This window comes from Microtus oregoni, unplaced genomic scaffold, assembly GCF_018167655.1.
Source record: "Microtus oregoni isolate MIOR12 unplaced genomic scaffold, Mior012 000073F_000, whole genome shotgun sequence".
NCBI lineage: Eukaryota > Metazoa > Chordata > Mammalia > Rodentia > Cricetidae > Microtus > Microtus oregoni.
In genome coordinates, this window is record NW_024543980.1 from 3,126,575 (window position 1) to 3,144,558 (window position 17,984).

The 17,984-nt window shown below is 41.8% G+C and overlaps 1 protein-coding gene across 1 annotated transcript in view; it reads right to left on the reverse strand.

Annotated features, from left to right (window-relative positions):
• LOC121441033 (divergent protein kinase domain 2B) overlaps positions 1 to 8,273 on the reverse strand; it is a 49,055-nt gene extending 40,782 nt beyond the window's left edge. Inside the window, exon 1 of the mRNA XM_041642174.1 lies at positions 8,038 to 8,273. Coding sequence (XP_041498108.1) covers positions 8,038 to 8,273 — 236 coding nt within the window. The remainder of the gene's footprint in view (positions 1 to 8,037) is intronic.
• Between the last annotated feature and the right edge of the window lie 9,711 nt (positions 8,274 to 17,984).

Sequence of the window (17,984 nt, forward strand, 5' to 3'; positions counted from 1 at the left end):
CCTCCCACTCCTCCAGCCTATCACCACCGAGATACCAGCCCATGGGGCGTGGTCTCTCTCCCTTTAAAAAAGCGGCCACTTCCCTCTCCTCTCTCTCTTCACTTCCTGCTCCAACGGCGACTAGACTCCTTTCCTGGTTGCTTAGAGGGCTGTTGCCTGGGACAGTGATCTGTAAGTTTTTTCCCCTTTAAATAAATACCACCCTAATAATCATAACCCCGAATTGGTGTGGCATTGTTTGTGACTTACGCCTTCAGACCTGTTAGTAGTGAAGAATTAGAAGCTGTTATCAAAAACCTCCCCACCAAAAAAAGCCCAGGACCAGATGGTTTCAATGCAGAATTCTACCAGAACTTTCAAGAAGAGCTAATACCTGTACTCCTTAATGTATTTCACAAAATAGAAACAGAAGAGTCATTGCCAAACTCCTTTTATGAAGCTACAGTTACCCTGATACCAAAACCACACAAAGACCCAACCAAGAAAGAGAATTACAGGTCAGTCTCACTCATGAACATGGACACAAAAATTTTCAATAAAATACTGGCAAACCGAATCCAAGAACACATTAAAAAATTATCCATTATGATCAAGTAGGCTTCATCCCAGAGATGCAGGGCTGGTTCAACATATGCAAATTTATCAATGTAATCCATCATATAAATAAACTGAAAAAAATCATATGATCATTTTATTAGATGCGGAAAAAGCATTTGACAAAATTCAGCACCCCTTTATGATTAAGGTCTTGGAGAGATTAGGTATACAAGGTTATTACCTAAAAATAATATAAGCTATATACAGCAAGCCGACAGCTAACATCAAATTCAATGGAGAGAAACTCAAAGCCATTCTACTAAAATCAGGAACATGACAAGGCTGTCCACTCTCTCCATACCTCTTCAATATAGTACTTGAAGTTCTAGCAATAGCAATAAGACAACATAAGGAGATCAAGTGGATTCGAATTGGAAAGGAAGAAGTTAAACTTTCTTTATTTGCAGATGATATGATAGTGTACATAAGCGACCCCCAAAACTCCACCAAAGAACTTTTACAGCTGATAAACAGCTTTAGTAATGTGGCGGGATACAAGATCAACTCCAAAAAATCAGTTGCCTTCCTATTCACAAAGAACAAAGAAGCAGAGAGGGAAATCAGAGAAGCATCACCTTTCACGATAGCCACAAATAGCATAAAATATCTTGGGGTAACTCTGACCAAGGAGGTGAAAGATCTATTTGACAAGAACTTTAAGTCTTTAAAGAAAGAAATTGAAGAGGATACCAGAAAATGGAAGGATTTCCCTTGCTCTTGGATTGGTAGGATCAACATAGTAAAAATGGCTATTCTACCAAAAGCAATCTATAGATTCAATGCAATCCCCATAAAAATCCCAACAAAATTCTTCAAAGACCTTGAGAGAACAATAACTAACTTTATATGGAAAAACAAAAAAAAAAAAACCCAGGATAGCCAAAACAATCCTATACAATAAAAGTACTTCCAGAGGCATTACCATCCCTGATATCAAACTCTATTACAGAGCTACAGTAATGAAAACAGCTTGGTATTGGCATACAAACAGAGATGTTGACCAATGGAATTGAGTCAAAGTCCTGGATATTAACCCACAAACCTATGAACACCCGATATTCGACAAAAGGGCTAAAATTATACAATGGAAGAAGGAAAGCATCTTTAACAAATGGTGCTGGCGTAAGTGGATTTCAAAATGTAGAGGAATGAAAATAGATCCATATCTATCACCATTCACTAAACTCAAGTACAAATGGATTAAAGACCTCAATATAAATCTGACCACGCTGAATTTGATAGAAAAGAAAGTGGGAAGTAGTAGTCTGCAACACATGGGCACAGGAGACCAATTCCTACGTATAACCCCAGTAGCACTGACAATAAGAGGAAAAATGAATAAATGGGACCTCCTGAAACTGAGAAGCTTCTGTAATGCAAAGGACACTGTCATTAAGACAAAAAGGCAACCTACTGAAAGGGAGAAGATCTTCACCAACCCCACATCAGACAAAGGTCTGATCTCCAAAATATATAAAGAACTCAAAAAAACTAGACATTAAAACTCTAATTAACCCAATTAAAAATGGGGCACTGAACTGAGCAGAGAATTCTCAACATAAGAAGTTCAAATAGCCAAAAGACACTTATGGTCATGCTCAACCTCCTTCACAATCAGGGAAATGTAAATCAAAACAACTTTGAGATACCATCTTACACCTGTCAGAATGGATAAAATCAAAAACACCAATGATAACCTATGCTGGAGAGGTTGTGGAATATGGGGAACACTCATCCATTGTTGGTGGGAATGCAAACTTGTGCAACCACTTTGGAAATCAGTGTGGTGGTTTCTCAGGAAACTGAAAGTCAACCTACCTTAGGATCCAGCAATTCCATTCTTGGGAATATACCCAAGAGATGCCCAATCATATTACAAAAGCATTTGCTCAACAATGTTCATAGTAGCACTATTTGTAATTAGCCAGAACGTGGAAACAACCTAGGTGCCCCTCAATAGAAGAATGGATAAAGAATGTGTGGCACATATATACTTTAGAGTTTTACTCAGCAGCAAAAAACAATGACATCTTGAACTTTGCATGCAAATGGATGGAAATAGAAAACACTTTACTGAGTGAGATAACCCAGACCCAAAAAGAGGAATATGAGATGTACTCACTCATAAGCAGATTCTAGCCATAAACAAAGACATCGAGCCTATAGTTTGTGATCCTAGAGAAGCTAAATAAGAAGGTGAACCCAAAGAAAAACAATAGTTATCCTCCTGGATATTGGAAGTTGACAAGATTGCCGGGCAAAAGTTGGGAGGAGGGGCCGTGGATTGGGGGTAAGGGGAGATGGGGAGAGAGAAGGGAGAAGGGGAGGATTGGGGAGAACTTGTGGGAATGGGATAATTGCGATGGAGGAAGGGTCATATGGGAGCAGGGAAGAAGTTATCCTAACCAAGGGAGCCATTTTAGGGTTGGCTAGAGTCTTGGCCCTAGAGGGGTTCCCAGGTGTCCAAGGGGATTTCCCCAGCTAGTTTTGTGGGCAGCAGAGGAGAGGGTGCCTGAACTGGCCCTATCCTATAGTCACACTGACGAGTATCTTGCATATCACCATAGAACCTTCATCCAGAGATGGATGGAGATAGAGACAGAGACCCACACTGGAGCACTGGACTGAGCTCCCAAGGTCCAAATGAGGAGCAGAAGGAGGCAGAACATGAGCAAGGAAGTCAGGACTGTGAGGGGTATGTCCACCCACTGAGACGGTGGGACTGATATAATGGGAGCTCACCAAGGCCAGCTGGAGAGGGACTGATGGAGCATGTGATCAAACTGAACTCTGTGAATGTGGCTGACAATGAGGGCTAACTGAGAAGCCAAGGACAATGGCACTGAGTTTTGATTCTATTGCATGGACTGGCCTTGTGGGAGCCTAGTCTGTTTGGATGCTCACCTTCCTAGACCTGGATGGAGTGGGGAGGATCTGGAACTTCCCACAGGGCAGAAAAGCCTAACTGCTCTTAGGACTGGAAAGGGAGGGGGAATGGGAGTGGGGGGAGTGGGAGGGAAATGGGAGGACGGGAGGAGGTGGAGATTTTTAATAAATAAAAAAATATTTATTTTTTAAATCAATAAAATTTTATTGTTTTAATTTGAAACATTCTTAAAGTTTTTAAAAAATTAACAAACAATAGGAGATGATGGTAATGAATTAGTCAGCATCCAACCTGCCATATTGGAAGCCATGGCAACAGGGTTATCATCTCTAGAGGCAAATCTTTCATTAACATTGTGAAAACTGCCTTCCTATTTTAGTGAAGAAAAATTGTTTGATTTAATTATAAATTCTACAAAAGAGAGCCATAGAAAAGGTGCTTTGACTAATAATAGGATATTTCTGCTTTCTGATATAGGGCATTATAATTTAGTGGAAATATTTAATATAGGATTTATTTTTTAATTGTTTTCATTGAGCTATATATTTTTCTCTGCTCCCCTCCCTTCCTCTCCCCTTCCCTTCTATCCTTTCCCATAATCCCCATGCTCCAAATTTACTCAGAAGATCTTGTCTTTTTCTACTTCCCATGTAGATTAGATCCAAACATGTCTCTATTAGGATCTTTGTTGTTGTCTAGGGTAGGTAGAATTTAGAATTGACATAGTAAAAATGGCAATCTTACCAAAAGCAATTTACAGATTCAATGCAGTGCCCATCAAAATCCCAGCAAAATTCTTTACAGACCTTGAAAGAACAATACTCAACTTCATATGGAAAAACAAAAAACCAAGGATAGCTAAAACAATCCTGTACAATAAGGGAACTTCTAGAGGCATCACAATCCCTGACTTCAAACTCTACTACAGAGCTACAGTACTGAAAACAGCCTGGTATTGGCATAAAAACAGACAGGAGGATGAATGGAACAAAATCAAAGACCCAAATATTAATCTACACACCTATGAACACCTGATTTTTTACAAAGAAGCTAAAAATGTAAAATGGAAAAAAGAAAGTATATTCTACAAATGGTGCTGGAATAACTGGATATCAACATGTAGAAGAATGAAAATAGATCCATATCTATTGCCATGCACAAACCTCAAGTCCAAATGGATCAAAGACCTCAACATAAAGCCAGCTATATTGAACCTTCTAGAAGAGAAAGTGGGAAGTACACTTGAACACATTGACACAGGAGACTACTTCCTAAATAAAACCCCAGTAGCACAGACAATAAGAGCATCAATAAATAAACGGGACTTCCTGAAACTAAGAAGCTTCTGTAAAGCAAAGGACACGGTCAAATAAGACAAAAACAGCAGCCTACAGAATGGGAAAAGATCTTCACCAGCCCCACATCAGACAAAGGTCTGATCTCCAAAATATGCAAAGCACTCAAGAAATTGGTCATCAAAAGAACAAAAAATCCAATAAAAATGACGTACAAACCTAAACAGAGAACTCTCAACAAATTAATCTAAAATATATACTCACTCGTAAGTGGCTTTTAGACATAAAGAAAAAACAGCCTACGACTCACAATTCCAGAGAATCCAGACAAGAAAGAAGACCCTAAGAGAGACATAATTTTATTTATTTTTTAACAGGGTATCTGGGGATTTATCTGTTACCACTTACCAGTTCTGGAGTTACAAGGCCATATTTGTGTGTGCTGGGGATCCAAGTCCAGTATTTGTGTGTGTGCTGGGGATCCAAGTTCACAGCAAGCACTTTACCCATGGATCCATCTCTATAGCCCATTTGAGAACGAATTCTATACGATTTTTATTTTGAATTTTTCTTAACATTTCTAAAATAAGCAACTACAGTGCTTATAATAAAAGAAAATTATTTATAAGGTAGTGAAGCAGGGGATGAGCAAGTCCATACATTCTTTGTCTCTTTATGTTGAGGTTAAACATTCTCAGCATAGAGTGCTGTAATCCCACCAGCCTGCCATGTTTGATGTTTTCCTGTGTCCATCTGCATACTTCCTCTTTAGGTACATATGGAATGTCTTAAATTCTAAAGAAAGAGTGTTGCATGAAAAAACATCTAGAATTTGATGAAGGAGGGAGGGAGCCTAGAGCTGTTCTTTGGAATCCTGCAGTCCCTTTCTCTCCCAGTTTAAACTGGATCTGTATCTTCATTTGCTGCTCTCTCAGAGTAATCAGCACACTTCACTATGTTCTTGTTTCTCTGCACCCCACTTCCTAGGTGGGAATTTCTGAGTTCAAATTCAACATCTCTGTATTTCCTTTCACAATCCAGTCAACAAAATGAATACAGAGCTGAATCCAGATGGCTTTTTTTCTGCTCTCTTTTTCTGAAGTGATCTCTCTTCTGGTTCTTCAGTCCCTAAGAGCAACCCCAGGCCACCCTGCCTATGACTTTCTGGAAGATCCCCCTGAAACATGGATTTTTATCTCCCAGCTTAGCGTCTTTCCCATTGTCTGCAGCAGAGCAGTCCTAATTAGGGATCATTCAACTTTGCAACCTTCACAAAGCCTTTAGTCAGCCGAGAGCACTTGGCTGCATTCGAAAGGCCCTGTGTTTTCATTTCATCACCAGGAAGAAGAAAACAGAAACCAAAAATTCTTAATAGCAAATGTCCACATAAACTCTCTAAAACATCTAAAATTATAAGAGGAAGTTTAATAGATCTAGGGATATAGCTTGGTGTTAAGAAAGCACTTTTAGAGCAGAACCAGATTGGAGTCCCAGCAGCCAACTGTCTGTAACTCCAGTCCCAGAGGATCTATCCCCATGTTTTGGCTTCCTCAAGTACCAGCCATGCATTTGATGCACAGACACACATGCAGGCAAAACACACACAAGCATGAAATAAAATAAAAATTAAGTTTAATGTTCTCGCTCTCTCTGTCTTCCTCTCTCTGTCTCTCTGTCTCTGTCACTGTCTTTGTCTCTCTCACACACATACACACATACACAGACACATGGAGTTTTATGCAACCATAAAGAATAACATAATTATGTCATTTTTAGGAAAATGGATGAAATTGAAGATCATCATAGTAAATGAAATAAGGTAGACTCAGAAAAACAAATACCACATTTTTCTCACATGTGGACCTAATTTTTTAAAAAAATATATGAAATGAAAATAAAGAGGAATGATTTGAGAAGAGGAAGGTTATTGGGAAGAGGCGCTCAAGAAAATGTAATGGGGTAAATACCACTAAGGCACATAATATACGTGCATGGCAATGTCATAAGGAAGCCCATTATTTTGTAGAATGAATATGTAGTAATAAAAAAGCGAAATAGAAAAAGAAATTTAACATTTTTGATTGAACTTTTTTATTGTTTCTTTTTAGTAACTTAGTGTAACAATCATAGATATCTGGCTAATGGAGAGGTTGTATATTATTGCTTATGCCTTTTGTTTGGTCACAGCATCTATCTTACAGGCAGAAGGCTAGGTTTCAGTGAGGTGAGAGGAGGAGAAAGGGTGTCGGTCAAGTCTTTGGTTCTGAAAAATACTGAAAGCTAAGTTTTCCATTTCTTGGAAATTTTTAAACATTAAATTTTTAAACATTAAAATTTTAAACATTAAAGGGACTGTGCCTCACGTGTCATTCCAGGCTTCTCCTGTACCCGTATCCACCTATACCCAGGGCTTCAGCCACCAGTACCTCTCATCTCTCCCCACACACTTCCACCCATGTTTATGATCATTCTTCTGCCTTCCCCTTGCAAAATCCGCAGTTCACCCTGAAAGACCTTGCTCAGAAGTCCTCTCCCCAGAAAATCTCTCTCTGTAATCACTGTCCCCTGTCTGGCACTTCTGTACTCTGGCCTGCATCAGACCAAATGTCAATATTATTTGTAATATTGTCCTTTCTCCTGCCCACCGAGAACACAAGGAGAAAAGTTATGGTGGCTGCTCCCACGTAGTCCCAGCTGGTTTCTAGCCTTGTTAAATTTCCTGTGACTGTGTACTGATCAGCATGAATGCCTTTTTCTGATGAGAGACACACATCTCACAATGAACTAAGCTCTGATTTTCCTCAGATCATTACCACACAGCAGAAGACAGGCTCTAAAATGTAGGAGCAAACTGTCTTTGTATCCCAGATCTGCCTTGTGCAAGTCCCTTAATCCTGCCATGTCTGTAATGTCTGAATAATGGGTGCAAACTATCAACACCTGAGATTGGAATGGTTTAAAATGTCTGCCACATAGTAGCTTTCTATATATTTTATTCTTCCCATTATGAGGAATGAGTAGGAAAACTCAACAGTCTCAGGCCACTCCAGTCATAGAAAAGAAATTTCAGCCTTCAGTTTCAAGTGGAACCTTAGATTTTAGCATTTAGGGCTAGAATTTGGCTTCCACCCTTGCCCTTCTATGTCAAGCAGTTACCACTGTTAAATGCCTTCCTCTAGTTCCCACCCATAAATTAGATCTCTTCACACTAAGAGAAGCTTAATTTGCTCCTCAGAGTTATTTCATGAAGATTCTGACCTTATTTCTTCTTTAAAGAACTTCTTACAAATGGATGTCCCGATGCAGGCATTGCATTTATCAAGACTGAGGAACGTCCTTCCCAGAGTGTAGCTGCTTCTGACTCGGGGTACCAGGGACGGAGGGAGAGAAGCTGGTGAGGAGAAAGAACAGCTCAGGGTTGAGACCCACAGCAGGAGCCGGGCTGGCCAGCGCTGGTGGAAGGTGGCAGTGTCAGCTCCAGCTAGGGGCTCCATCCTGCTTTTTGCGCTGCAGCTGCGGTGGTGAGCGGAACACTCAGAGCAGCACAGAGACCAGGCTTGACCAGAAGGAAACTGTCAAAAGCAACTGGCCTCAGGATGCTGACCCTATCCCAGCCTCTGAGGTTTCTGTCTGAGGATGCTAAGGAGCTAGCAGCTAATGGGGTTGGGCAGGAGATGAGGAAATCCATGGAGGATGCTGATAACGCATTTCCAAAGTCATTCTTCCTCTGTATGGGGAGGCTGCCTCAGTCTGGGGAGGGGCACACTGGCAGATTTCAGGAAGGACATTGGTTATGGCTTCCTTGTGTAGTCCTTTTGACAAACACAGGATATCCCAGCTGGGCAGGAAAAGTCCATGCAGGATGTGTGTAAGACCTAGGATCCACCTGGGAGTTTCAAAGAATCCTGAAGGCCTCCACCCTCCACTGTTTTTATTCTGGGTACATCTGTCCCTGTGGAAAACACACACACACACACACACACACACACACACACACACACACACACACTACACACCTTGCATACCTCCACCAACATGTGCATATACACATTTGCTTCATCCCACCCTACTCCATCACACATAATACACATATACCTCACACCACATAGATATGCACTCCACACACACATTTAACACCTCACAAAATGAACGCCACAAGACATACACAGTCTAATACGCATACAAACACATGCATCCTATCCCAAATCTCTATCCTACAACCCCTGCAAACACACACATGCACACCACACCACATCTCACACACACTTCACATCACATATACATATACTACACAACACACACAAATAACAAACACTTCATAACATACAGATACATGCACACCACACTCCTCTTCCCAACCCTCATGCACATACCATCCCACATCAAACACACACACATCTCACAGCACATATATTTCACAACAAAACCCCATAACACACACACACACAGAGTTTAACACACACTGCACCCCTATCTCCATCTTCCTTAACACACATATATACACAACCCCATCTCTCTTTTTTTCTCTCTCTCATACATACCTTATATCACATATAGAAACACCCCACAACACAAACCCCATAACAAATACATATACAGAGTTTAACACACACATGCACCACCACCACCCCACACTAACTTCCCCTTCTCTGAAGCTGCTAATCTGTTCTGCACTTAACCAGTCATACTCCCTGACTTTCAGTAAATTCCATAGTGAGATAGCTAGAGGTTAGCTTGCAGGCCATTAGGCAGCACATTTAACACTGATTTGAAAGCTTTTTGCTGCTTAAGGAATAGAAAACCACAGATTAGTCCATTTCTTGCTGATCTGAGAACAAGAGAGTAGAAAGAAGCTGGTGGCCTCTATAGCTTGATGAGGGCAGCAGCGGAAGGAACCCTGCTGTACACAGCTGTGTTCAGTTCTCTTTGTAGGGCTGAAAGCCCCTCTTTTCTTTACCACCTTGCCCCATTTCTCAGCTTTTACTTGACTTGGGACAGTTTAAGTGTCCAGGATTGACTTCCCCTGGTTACTAAGATGAGGTTCACAGCATGGAGTAGATGGGAATAAACTGTGAGGATCAAATCAGGTTGCCTGACCTTGCACAAGGGTTGGGAGTACCTTGCTAGGATACTGTGCATAGGAAGACAGGGCTGGGGGAGGAAAAAGGAAAGTGGGAGGCAATGGGGATGGTGTTAGGGAAGTGAGGAGTTTGGTTAAACATTAATGAGAAGAGAGGCTAAGGACAGCTCTCTAGGGGTTAAGCATATGCTTATTAGTTGTCTTTGTGTTCTTGGTGAAGAGTTTGATCATGTTTGTTATTTATTGCTGATTTAAGAAACGTATTCATTTATTTCTGTGTATGTGTACATACAATGTTACATGTTCTGTGCCATAGTCTGTTTGTGGAGGTAAGAGGACAGCTTTTGGGAACTGGTCCTCTTTTTCTATTTTGTCGAGGTACGATCCCTCTTGATTCTCCCATGCTTCCTATTGCAGATTCACTGGCTTCCAAGGTTTAGGGGATTCTCATGTCTCTACCTCCCACTCGCTGTAGGAGTACTAGGATCACAAACATGTACCATGGTGTCCAACTTTTACATGGGATCCAGAGATCTGTACTCAGGTTGTTATTCTTGTGTGTCAAGTGCTGCTACCCACTAAGTTATTTCCCTGTTCCTATTATTAATTTTTGAGATTTCAAAAATATGTTCTACATCTTAAGTCTTTGGTGGCTATGTGATTCTATAGTTTAGACCTAGAATGTCCTCCACAGACAGATGTGTTAAAGTCTTGTTCTCCAGTCTGTGATGCTGTAGGAAGGTTATAGAAACTTTAAGAGGTGGGGCCAGTAGGCGATCCTTCTAGGCTGGCTCATGACGGAGACTGTAGGCCCATAGGTCTCTTCATCACTTTTTCTTTGCATCAACACTATGAGATATTCTTCTGAGTGCTCCATGCTGTGATGTACTGCCTCACAAAAAACTCCACTTGAGCCTTTCAACCACTGAAAACCCCAAAATGGTGCACAGAAATAAACCTCTTTTTCTTTATAAATTGGTTTTCTCATGTATTTGTCACACTGGTGGGAAGCTCTCTGCTAGGTGGCTTGTGAATATTTTCTTTCAGGTGGTATATTCCCCATTAAGAAAAAATCCTAAGAAGGGGCAGCTCCACCAGTGCAAGAAAATCCAATTAGGTCAAATCAAACCAAATTAAAATGCCCATCATTTTATTAAGTATGGTGCTCTCAGGTGGCCGAGCGCATGGTGGGGAAACAGGAAAGCGGGGAGTACATTCAAACCCAGAACCGTGTGTTTCTCCTCTGGGAGCCCACTTAAAAACCCTGTCAGGACCTGGCATGCTGGGATTTGGATTCCAGACCAATATATTTCCAGGTCAGGGGGGCCGGAATCGATGCCAGGGGCTGGAGTTACACTCCAGACTTAACATTCCAGACTCTTTGGATATAGGGGTGACAGGAAGTTGAAGTGATAGGCTTTCTTTGGAAAAAAGGGGGTGCAGACTCAAGTCTGGTTACTTCCTGCAGGCATAGGGTGACATGGGTAGGTAGGGGAGAGCTGGGTGTTGGTGGGTCCATGTTCAGCGGGTGGTATAGCATTCTGATCACTGTCATCCCGGAAATGCCAGGCATTTGTTTCTTAAAGGAGGTAAGAAGGCAGGTGTCTAGGAGAAAAAAAAATGTTATTATTGGACCTATGAAATGGGGCTAGCCATGGGATGAGATAGAATAGCAGATGAAACCAGATTTTAGTTGGCAGGTGTCTGTGATCCAGAAGAGCTGGTACCAATGAAGTCCCAGGAACTGGTACAGGTGCTTTTGGTGTTGTCCTGGGAGCATTTTGTAGGTTGGTCTTGACTTAGGCAACAAGAGTAACCTGTAAAATATGCTTAAAACTGGATGGGGTTAAAAGTTAAAAGCCTTGGATTTTACCAGACCTGATTATTGATAAAGGATAGAAAACCTGGTAATCCTGAACTATGAAGCCTGTTAAAGAACAGTACCTTTAGATGTCAAATGCCTTAGACAGATCTGGGAGGAATAGATGAGCAAAAATTGAGACAGCTTTTGGCCAGCAGGCCATCTCAAGTCCTCTCCTTGTCCTTGGAGAACATCAGGCTTAGAAGCAGTATTTGGCATTAGCTTTTGAGTGTGAGAGGCCCATAGATTTTTCCTGTGAGCGGGAAGAATTTACTTTACCTGTCTTGGCAAGAAAAGCAGATCAGTTTCCTGGGTAAAAGGCCTCTTTGGCTTCTGTGTTGGTGGCTTTGCAAACCAGAGCAAGCCTGGAGACGGCAGGTCTTTTGTCTTCTTGGAGGACACAGTACTGCAGAAGCTGGCTGTCTTTGTTAGAAGCTCTTGTTAAAATGCCATGATCTCAGAAATATAAAGGCACTTGAGAACCAAGTATTATTACCTGGTAGTTTAAACTGGGCATATAAACTAAATTTTTAAAGCTGTTGTAATCCGGAAGCACACATAAACACAAAACTCAAATTCACATCACAAAAACACAGTTACACACTTAAATAAACACAGTGAGCACATTATTCTAACAGAGAAACAGATAGGACAGCCTTAGGGAACCTGTGTCAGCTGACTAGGCATTGCAAGAGAGAACAGAAACATAAAGACAAAACATTTTGGTAGGAGTTTTAGAGTGGAAGGATGGGGGAAAAACGGATTTACTGTCAGCAGGGAAGAGCAGGGCAGGAGCATTCTGAGCATGGACGGCAGAGGCCATGTTTTATATATATATTTTAAAATGCTGCAAGATACCTGGGAGCAGTAGGCAGCAGAAATGCTGTAGGTTCCAAATGGTGGTAGCGGGCCATGTGGTGGCAGGCAGCAGGCTCTGAGAGCAGCCAGTCCCAGGCAGAGTAGGCTGCTGGTCCCTGAGCAGTGGCTGGTCCCAGCTAGGGAGACACATGGCAGGAGGGCAGGAGACAGAGACATGGATAGACACCACATGCAGAGTGAGGTTAAATGTTTATTCAGGGGGTTATGGAGGGAGAAGGGTGAAGGGGGGAGAGAGAGAGAGAAAAGAGGAGAAAGAAACAGAGAAGGGGGATGCGGAGAAGTTGGCAAAGCTGCCTCTCCAAGAGGAAGATGGAAAAAAGAGCGAGCTCAGGCCGGAATCTGAAGATCAGCCTGCCTCAGCAGATGGGGGAGGGAGTGGGCGTGGTTTGTCTCTTAAAGAGACAGAACAACCATTACATTCCCATCTCTTTTTTATAATAAAAAGGCCAGGCGGTTAGGCACCACAGGTCAAAGGAATTGGGGCAGCGGATTCTCAAGACTGCTTCCTGCTTATTTGTGGGCATCATCTTTGGGGGGAACCTGAGAAGGCTCAGTGCTGGCCACGTCCTGGCATAGCTGGTCTCTTTGCTCCTGTCTGGTGTTTGTGGCATATGTTGCGGGAGGTCCTCCCACTCCTCCAGCCTATAGCCACTGAGATTCCAGCCCATTGGGGCGTGGTCTCTTTCCCTTTAAAAGAGCGGCCACTTCCCTCTCCTTTCTCTCTTCACTTCCTGCTCCGCCGGCAACTAGACTCCCTTCCTGGTTGCGCAGAGGGCTGTTGTCTGGGACGGTGATCTGTAAGTTTTTTCCCCTTTAAATAAATACCACCCTATTAATCATAATTCCAAACTGGTGTGGCCTTGTTTATGACTTACGCCTTCATAGTAGTGTACACCTTTATTCCCAAATGCCTGGGAGGCAGAGACAGGCGGATCTCTGAGAGTTCAAAGACAGCCTGGTCTACAAAGTTACTTCAGGTCAAAGATACAGAGAGCCTGTCTCAAAAAGCAAAGAGTTAAAAGTAAAAATAAACAAAATAGAGGTTAAAACAAAGCTGCACAAAGATGGAAAATACACAGAGAATTTTGATACTGTATGCTATTATGCTCTCTTTGAATTATTTGAATGCTGAGGAAGGAGCAACAACTGCTAAAAGATATTTGTTTATAAATGCTGCTGAACTAATCCAACATAGATATTTTGAATTTGGATCTAAGGATATGATACTTTGGAAAGGAGTTTCTTATTTTGTTTTCACAGAGGATGAGACGCTGTTCATTTCTTCTATTCTGATTTGGTATGATGGACCACGCCCTCCTGAAGGGTTGCAGTGAACATCTTCAGAAAATTGCTTCGCTCAACTGCCAACTGAGATGAAACTAGCACACAGGTTATACCATGAAAGACCTAATTAACGACGCCCCCATTTAGCAGGAAGCAGTTCGGAGAGAAAAAACTGCACCCATGTTCCCAAATATGGTTTATAAACGTCCTTTTACATTTAAAGGGGGATATGATATAGGTATGAATAATTTGCATTAGTATAGATTTTGCTTTATTGATAGAGATTTAAGGTCAATTTTGTTATATGTATAAGTGTTTCTGATTTTGATTAAGGTATTGTGATTGTGTAGTTCATTTAAATATGTACTTTATAATTAAGAAATATAGGTTGTTAATGGATAATCATCGATAATAGTAAAGCTTGCAGTCATGTTAGTTAGATTTTCTAGATATATAGAGATATATTTTAGATAGACATTCTTCATGTCTTTCAAAGATTATAGAATAGGACATTTAATGTTTTAATAACTGAGGACTTTTCATGACAATGAGACACTCTGCTCCTGGCAGCACCAATGTACTTCAAGAGGAAGATGGGCATCAAAGAGGCACCTTATGGAGTTTGATAGCCATTTGGGCAAGAAACTGCTCTTGCCTGGACTATTGCATAAACTGGACACAGAGAACCCACAGAGAGAAGACTACTGAACTTGCCTAAGGTGAGATGATCTTTCGGGGTTCCTGATTCATTTTGAAAGAGTCTGCGAGACATTCTGCAGGACACAACAGATAGTGACTGAACTGACTTTGAATTTTCCTGCTTTATGGAAATGTCTGCTGGATACATGGGGTTGAAGGCTGAAGATGGATGCCCCAACAGTACAAAAGAACTTTGGGTGACTGTCCGGGCAGCGAGATGTCTTTGTCATTTCTGGAGTTTGAAGTTTCTTAGTTCTTGTTTACTTAGGTAATATTATATCTTTCTGGAGTCTTTGATGGAGTTAAGAATAGTTAGTTATAGTTTTCCTTAGTTATGACAAAGATTATTGTAACTTTTACTTGATAACTGTTTTGTTATATGTAATTTTGCTATGTTAAAGTTAAAGCCTTCTTTTTTGTTTAAACAGAAAAAGGGGAAGTGATGTGGGAGTGTCATATATCAATCTGTTGATTTCATTGGTTAAGCAATAAAGAAACTGCTTGGCCCTGTGGGTGGAGTAAACAGAACAAAATGCTGGGAGGAAGAGGAAGTGAGGTCAGACTCGACAGCTCTCCTCTCGGGGGCAGACACCTCAGAGAGACGCCATGCCCCGCTCCCGGGATGAAGCTCCGACCCAGGATGGACATAGGCTAGAATCTCCCCAGTAAGCGCACCTTGGGGTGCTACACACAGATGATTAGAAATGGGCTAAATTAATATGTGAGAATTAGCCTAGAAGAGAATGGGCCAAGCAGTGATTAAAAGGATACAGTGTCCGTGTAATTATTTCGGGGCATAAGCTAGCCATGCAGGCGGCTGGGGTGCTGGGGACGCAGCCCCGCTGCCCTTATTACTACAGGGTCCAACCAGGAACTTGGGATCAGGAAGCTAGTCCCTCATTGCCTGCTGTGCCTGGGCTGGGTGCCAGCTATACTCAGTGGTCCTGCCACAAATAGTGACCAGCTGCCAAATTTAGCTCAGGTTTTTAGGTGTCCATCAATGTGGCATCTCTGAGACTGCCACATTCACAAGCTTAGGTATAGTCACATTGCTTTGTTTTTTTTACTTTTAGTTACCTCTGACTTTTTATTTTAAATCTTGTAATCACAAAATTAGGAGAATCACAGAATTTCTGTATCAGGCCATGCTGCCTCTAGCCATTTCCTGCCAACCAGCTCTGGGCACAGCCATCCAAGCTTTTTTGTCTCCAAAGCAGCACGGTGCAGGCCAGAGTGAGCTGCCTTCATTGCATGCGTGTGTTTGGCCTGATACAATCTCAGTGTTAACCCAGGCCATTGCAGGACTGTGTGCCCCCAGCTCCCTTCTCTCTTCCCACTCACTCAACAACAAGCAGAGGCTGTGGCTCTGTGACCATAGCCTGACTTTGTATGGCACACCTTGTGTCCTGTGCTTCCATAATTCTTCCACCCACTCAGTTGCAGCAGATACAGCTACATGACCATAGCACTGGCTATTTTTGGGGATGAAGGCAGGGTTGCACTTCAGCCTTTCAGAGACTAGGAACAGCCCAGAGCTGGAGTGGAGGATGTATACTGTTTATACAATTTACAATTTACAAACTCTAAAAATTTTTGCATTTGTTTCTGCTCCACCCTCAGCTGTTTTGGCTTTCAAAATACATCTAAGGAACTGTACTTAGTTGAATACTATTTCTTGTCCCATATTTACAAATATTGATAGCTTTTCTCCCAATACAATCATTGCCCCTTTCTGTTAATTTTCTGTATTTACACGAGCACTCACCTTTTATTCTTATACCTGCAGTGTCTCATTTATGGGCAATGTCCATCATATTTTCCCCCTGTACCACTGGCCAAACATCTGTGCATTATCTGTCATGAGTACTAAGCACCATGTTCCTGCACCATATGTAGGGAGTCACCCCCTGTTGGGCACCATATATCATGGGCCACCTTTTGTGGCTGACTTCTGTTGTGATACTAGCCTTGAAGAGTTTGTAAGTTCCAGAGTAGGGGTGAGAAGATTCGAAAGAACAGAGATAAGAAAGAATCACAGAGGCATTTGGAGGCCAAAGAGGCCAAAGGTCAGAGAGTTTGGGATTTGTTTTTAGTTTGAGATTATTGTACTTCTAACTTAAACAAAGGTCTCACCTAGTTGTAAATCAGAGTTCTGCTCTTTCAGGGGTATTGTCAACAGGTATGGCTAATTGCCAGACCTCATGTTCCTGAAATAGGGAAGTAGTTGGTTCTTACTTAAAACAAAAGTCTAAGGATCCAAGTAAGTTCCAGTTCCCTTTATGGAAATAATTTAGGATTCTACCCAGGGAGTGGTTTACCTATGGAGTGTTTGTTCTAGGGCATGAGTCAAGGGCGTGAGTGATGAATGTACCCCGTGACTTTCAATTTGTATGTTAATGCAGTCCTTTTGTTCTACTCCTACCTTTTGAAATCAGGGGTATATTAAACTGTTGGAAATTAAACACAGAAAAATTATCAGTATTCGCTGAAATTCTGTCCCAATACTATCCTATCTCTTTCTGTGTTTTATTATTTTTGTTCCACACCTTTGTATTCCTTACTGTATTTCTAAATTTCTATGCCTCCACTCTCGAAGAAAGGTAATTTTTTTGAGGCTGGCCCCTGATAGAAACATAACATAGTATTGGGAGAGTAACTCAGTGCCTCTTGTAAACTGAGTTTTGACTTTTGAGTTCTGAATTCTGAGTTTGCCTGTGTTTAATTTTCCATACACATTTATTGTTAATTTTTAAAAATACTGGCAGGTCCCCAGTGGGCCATATGGTGGCAGGCAGCAGGCTCTGGGAGCAGCCAGTCCCACTGGGAGCAGCCAGTCCCAGACAGAGACAGCTGCTGGTTCCTGGAGGTCCCACCTGGTGCAGTTTCCCAGTGGCCAGGGGCAGAGCAGTCTGGTCCCACCATGCGGGCGGGTATGAGCAGGTGGCGGGTAGAAGGAAGACACATCATACAGAATAGAATTGAGTATTTATTACTTAGAGGAAAGAGAGAGTGTGGAGGAAGAAGGAGAAGAGAAGAGAAAGACAGAGAAGAAGAGAAGCGGAGAGACACATGCACGCAAAGAGGGAACAGTAAGAGATTCAACATGGCGAAGAGAGGGGAGCAGCGGTCACGGGGAGTGGGAGTGGCTTGCCTCTTAAAGAGTCAAAAACCATAATATTTATAACCCAATACAAAAGGGGGGGGGAGAAGGCAAAATACTGCTTTAACATGATACAAAGAACAGCTAGAACAGTTACTTGTTTTAATACTTTGAGATGTCAAGCCACTAATTTATGAGAAAAGCATTTTGTCCTTAGGCAATAAACCCATCCTAGATCAAGTATCCTCAAGGCAGCCACTTCCAAGGTCAAACCTCTTATTTCAAAAGAAGGAGCAAAAGTA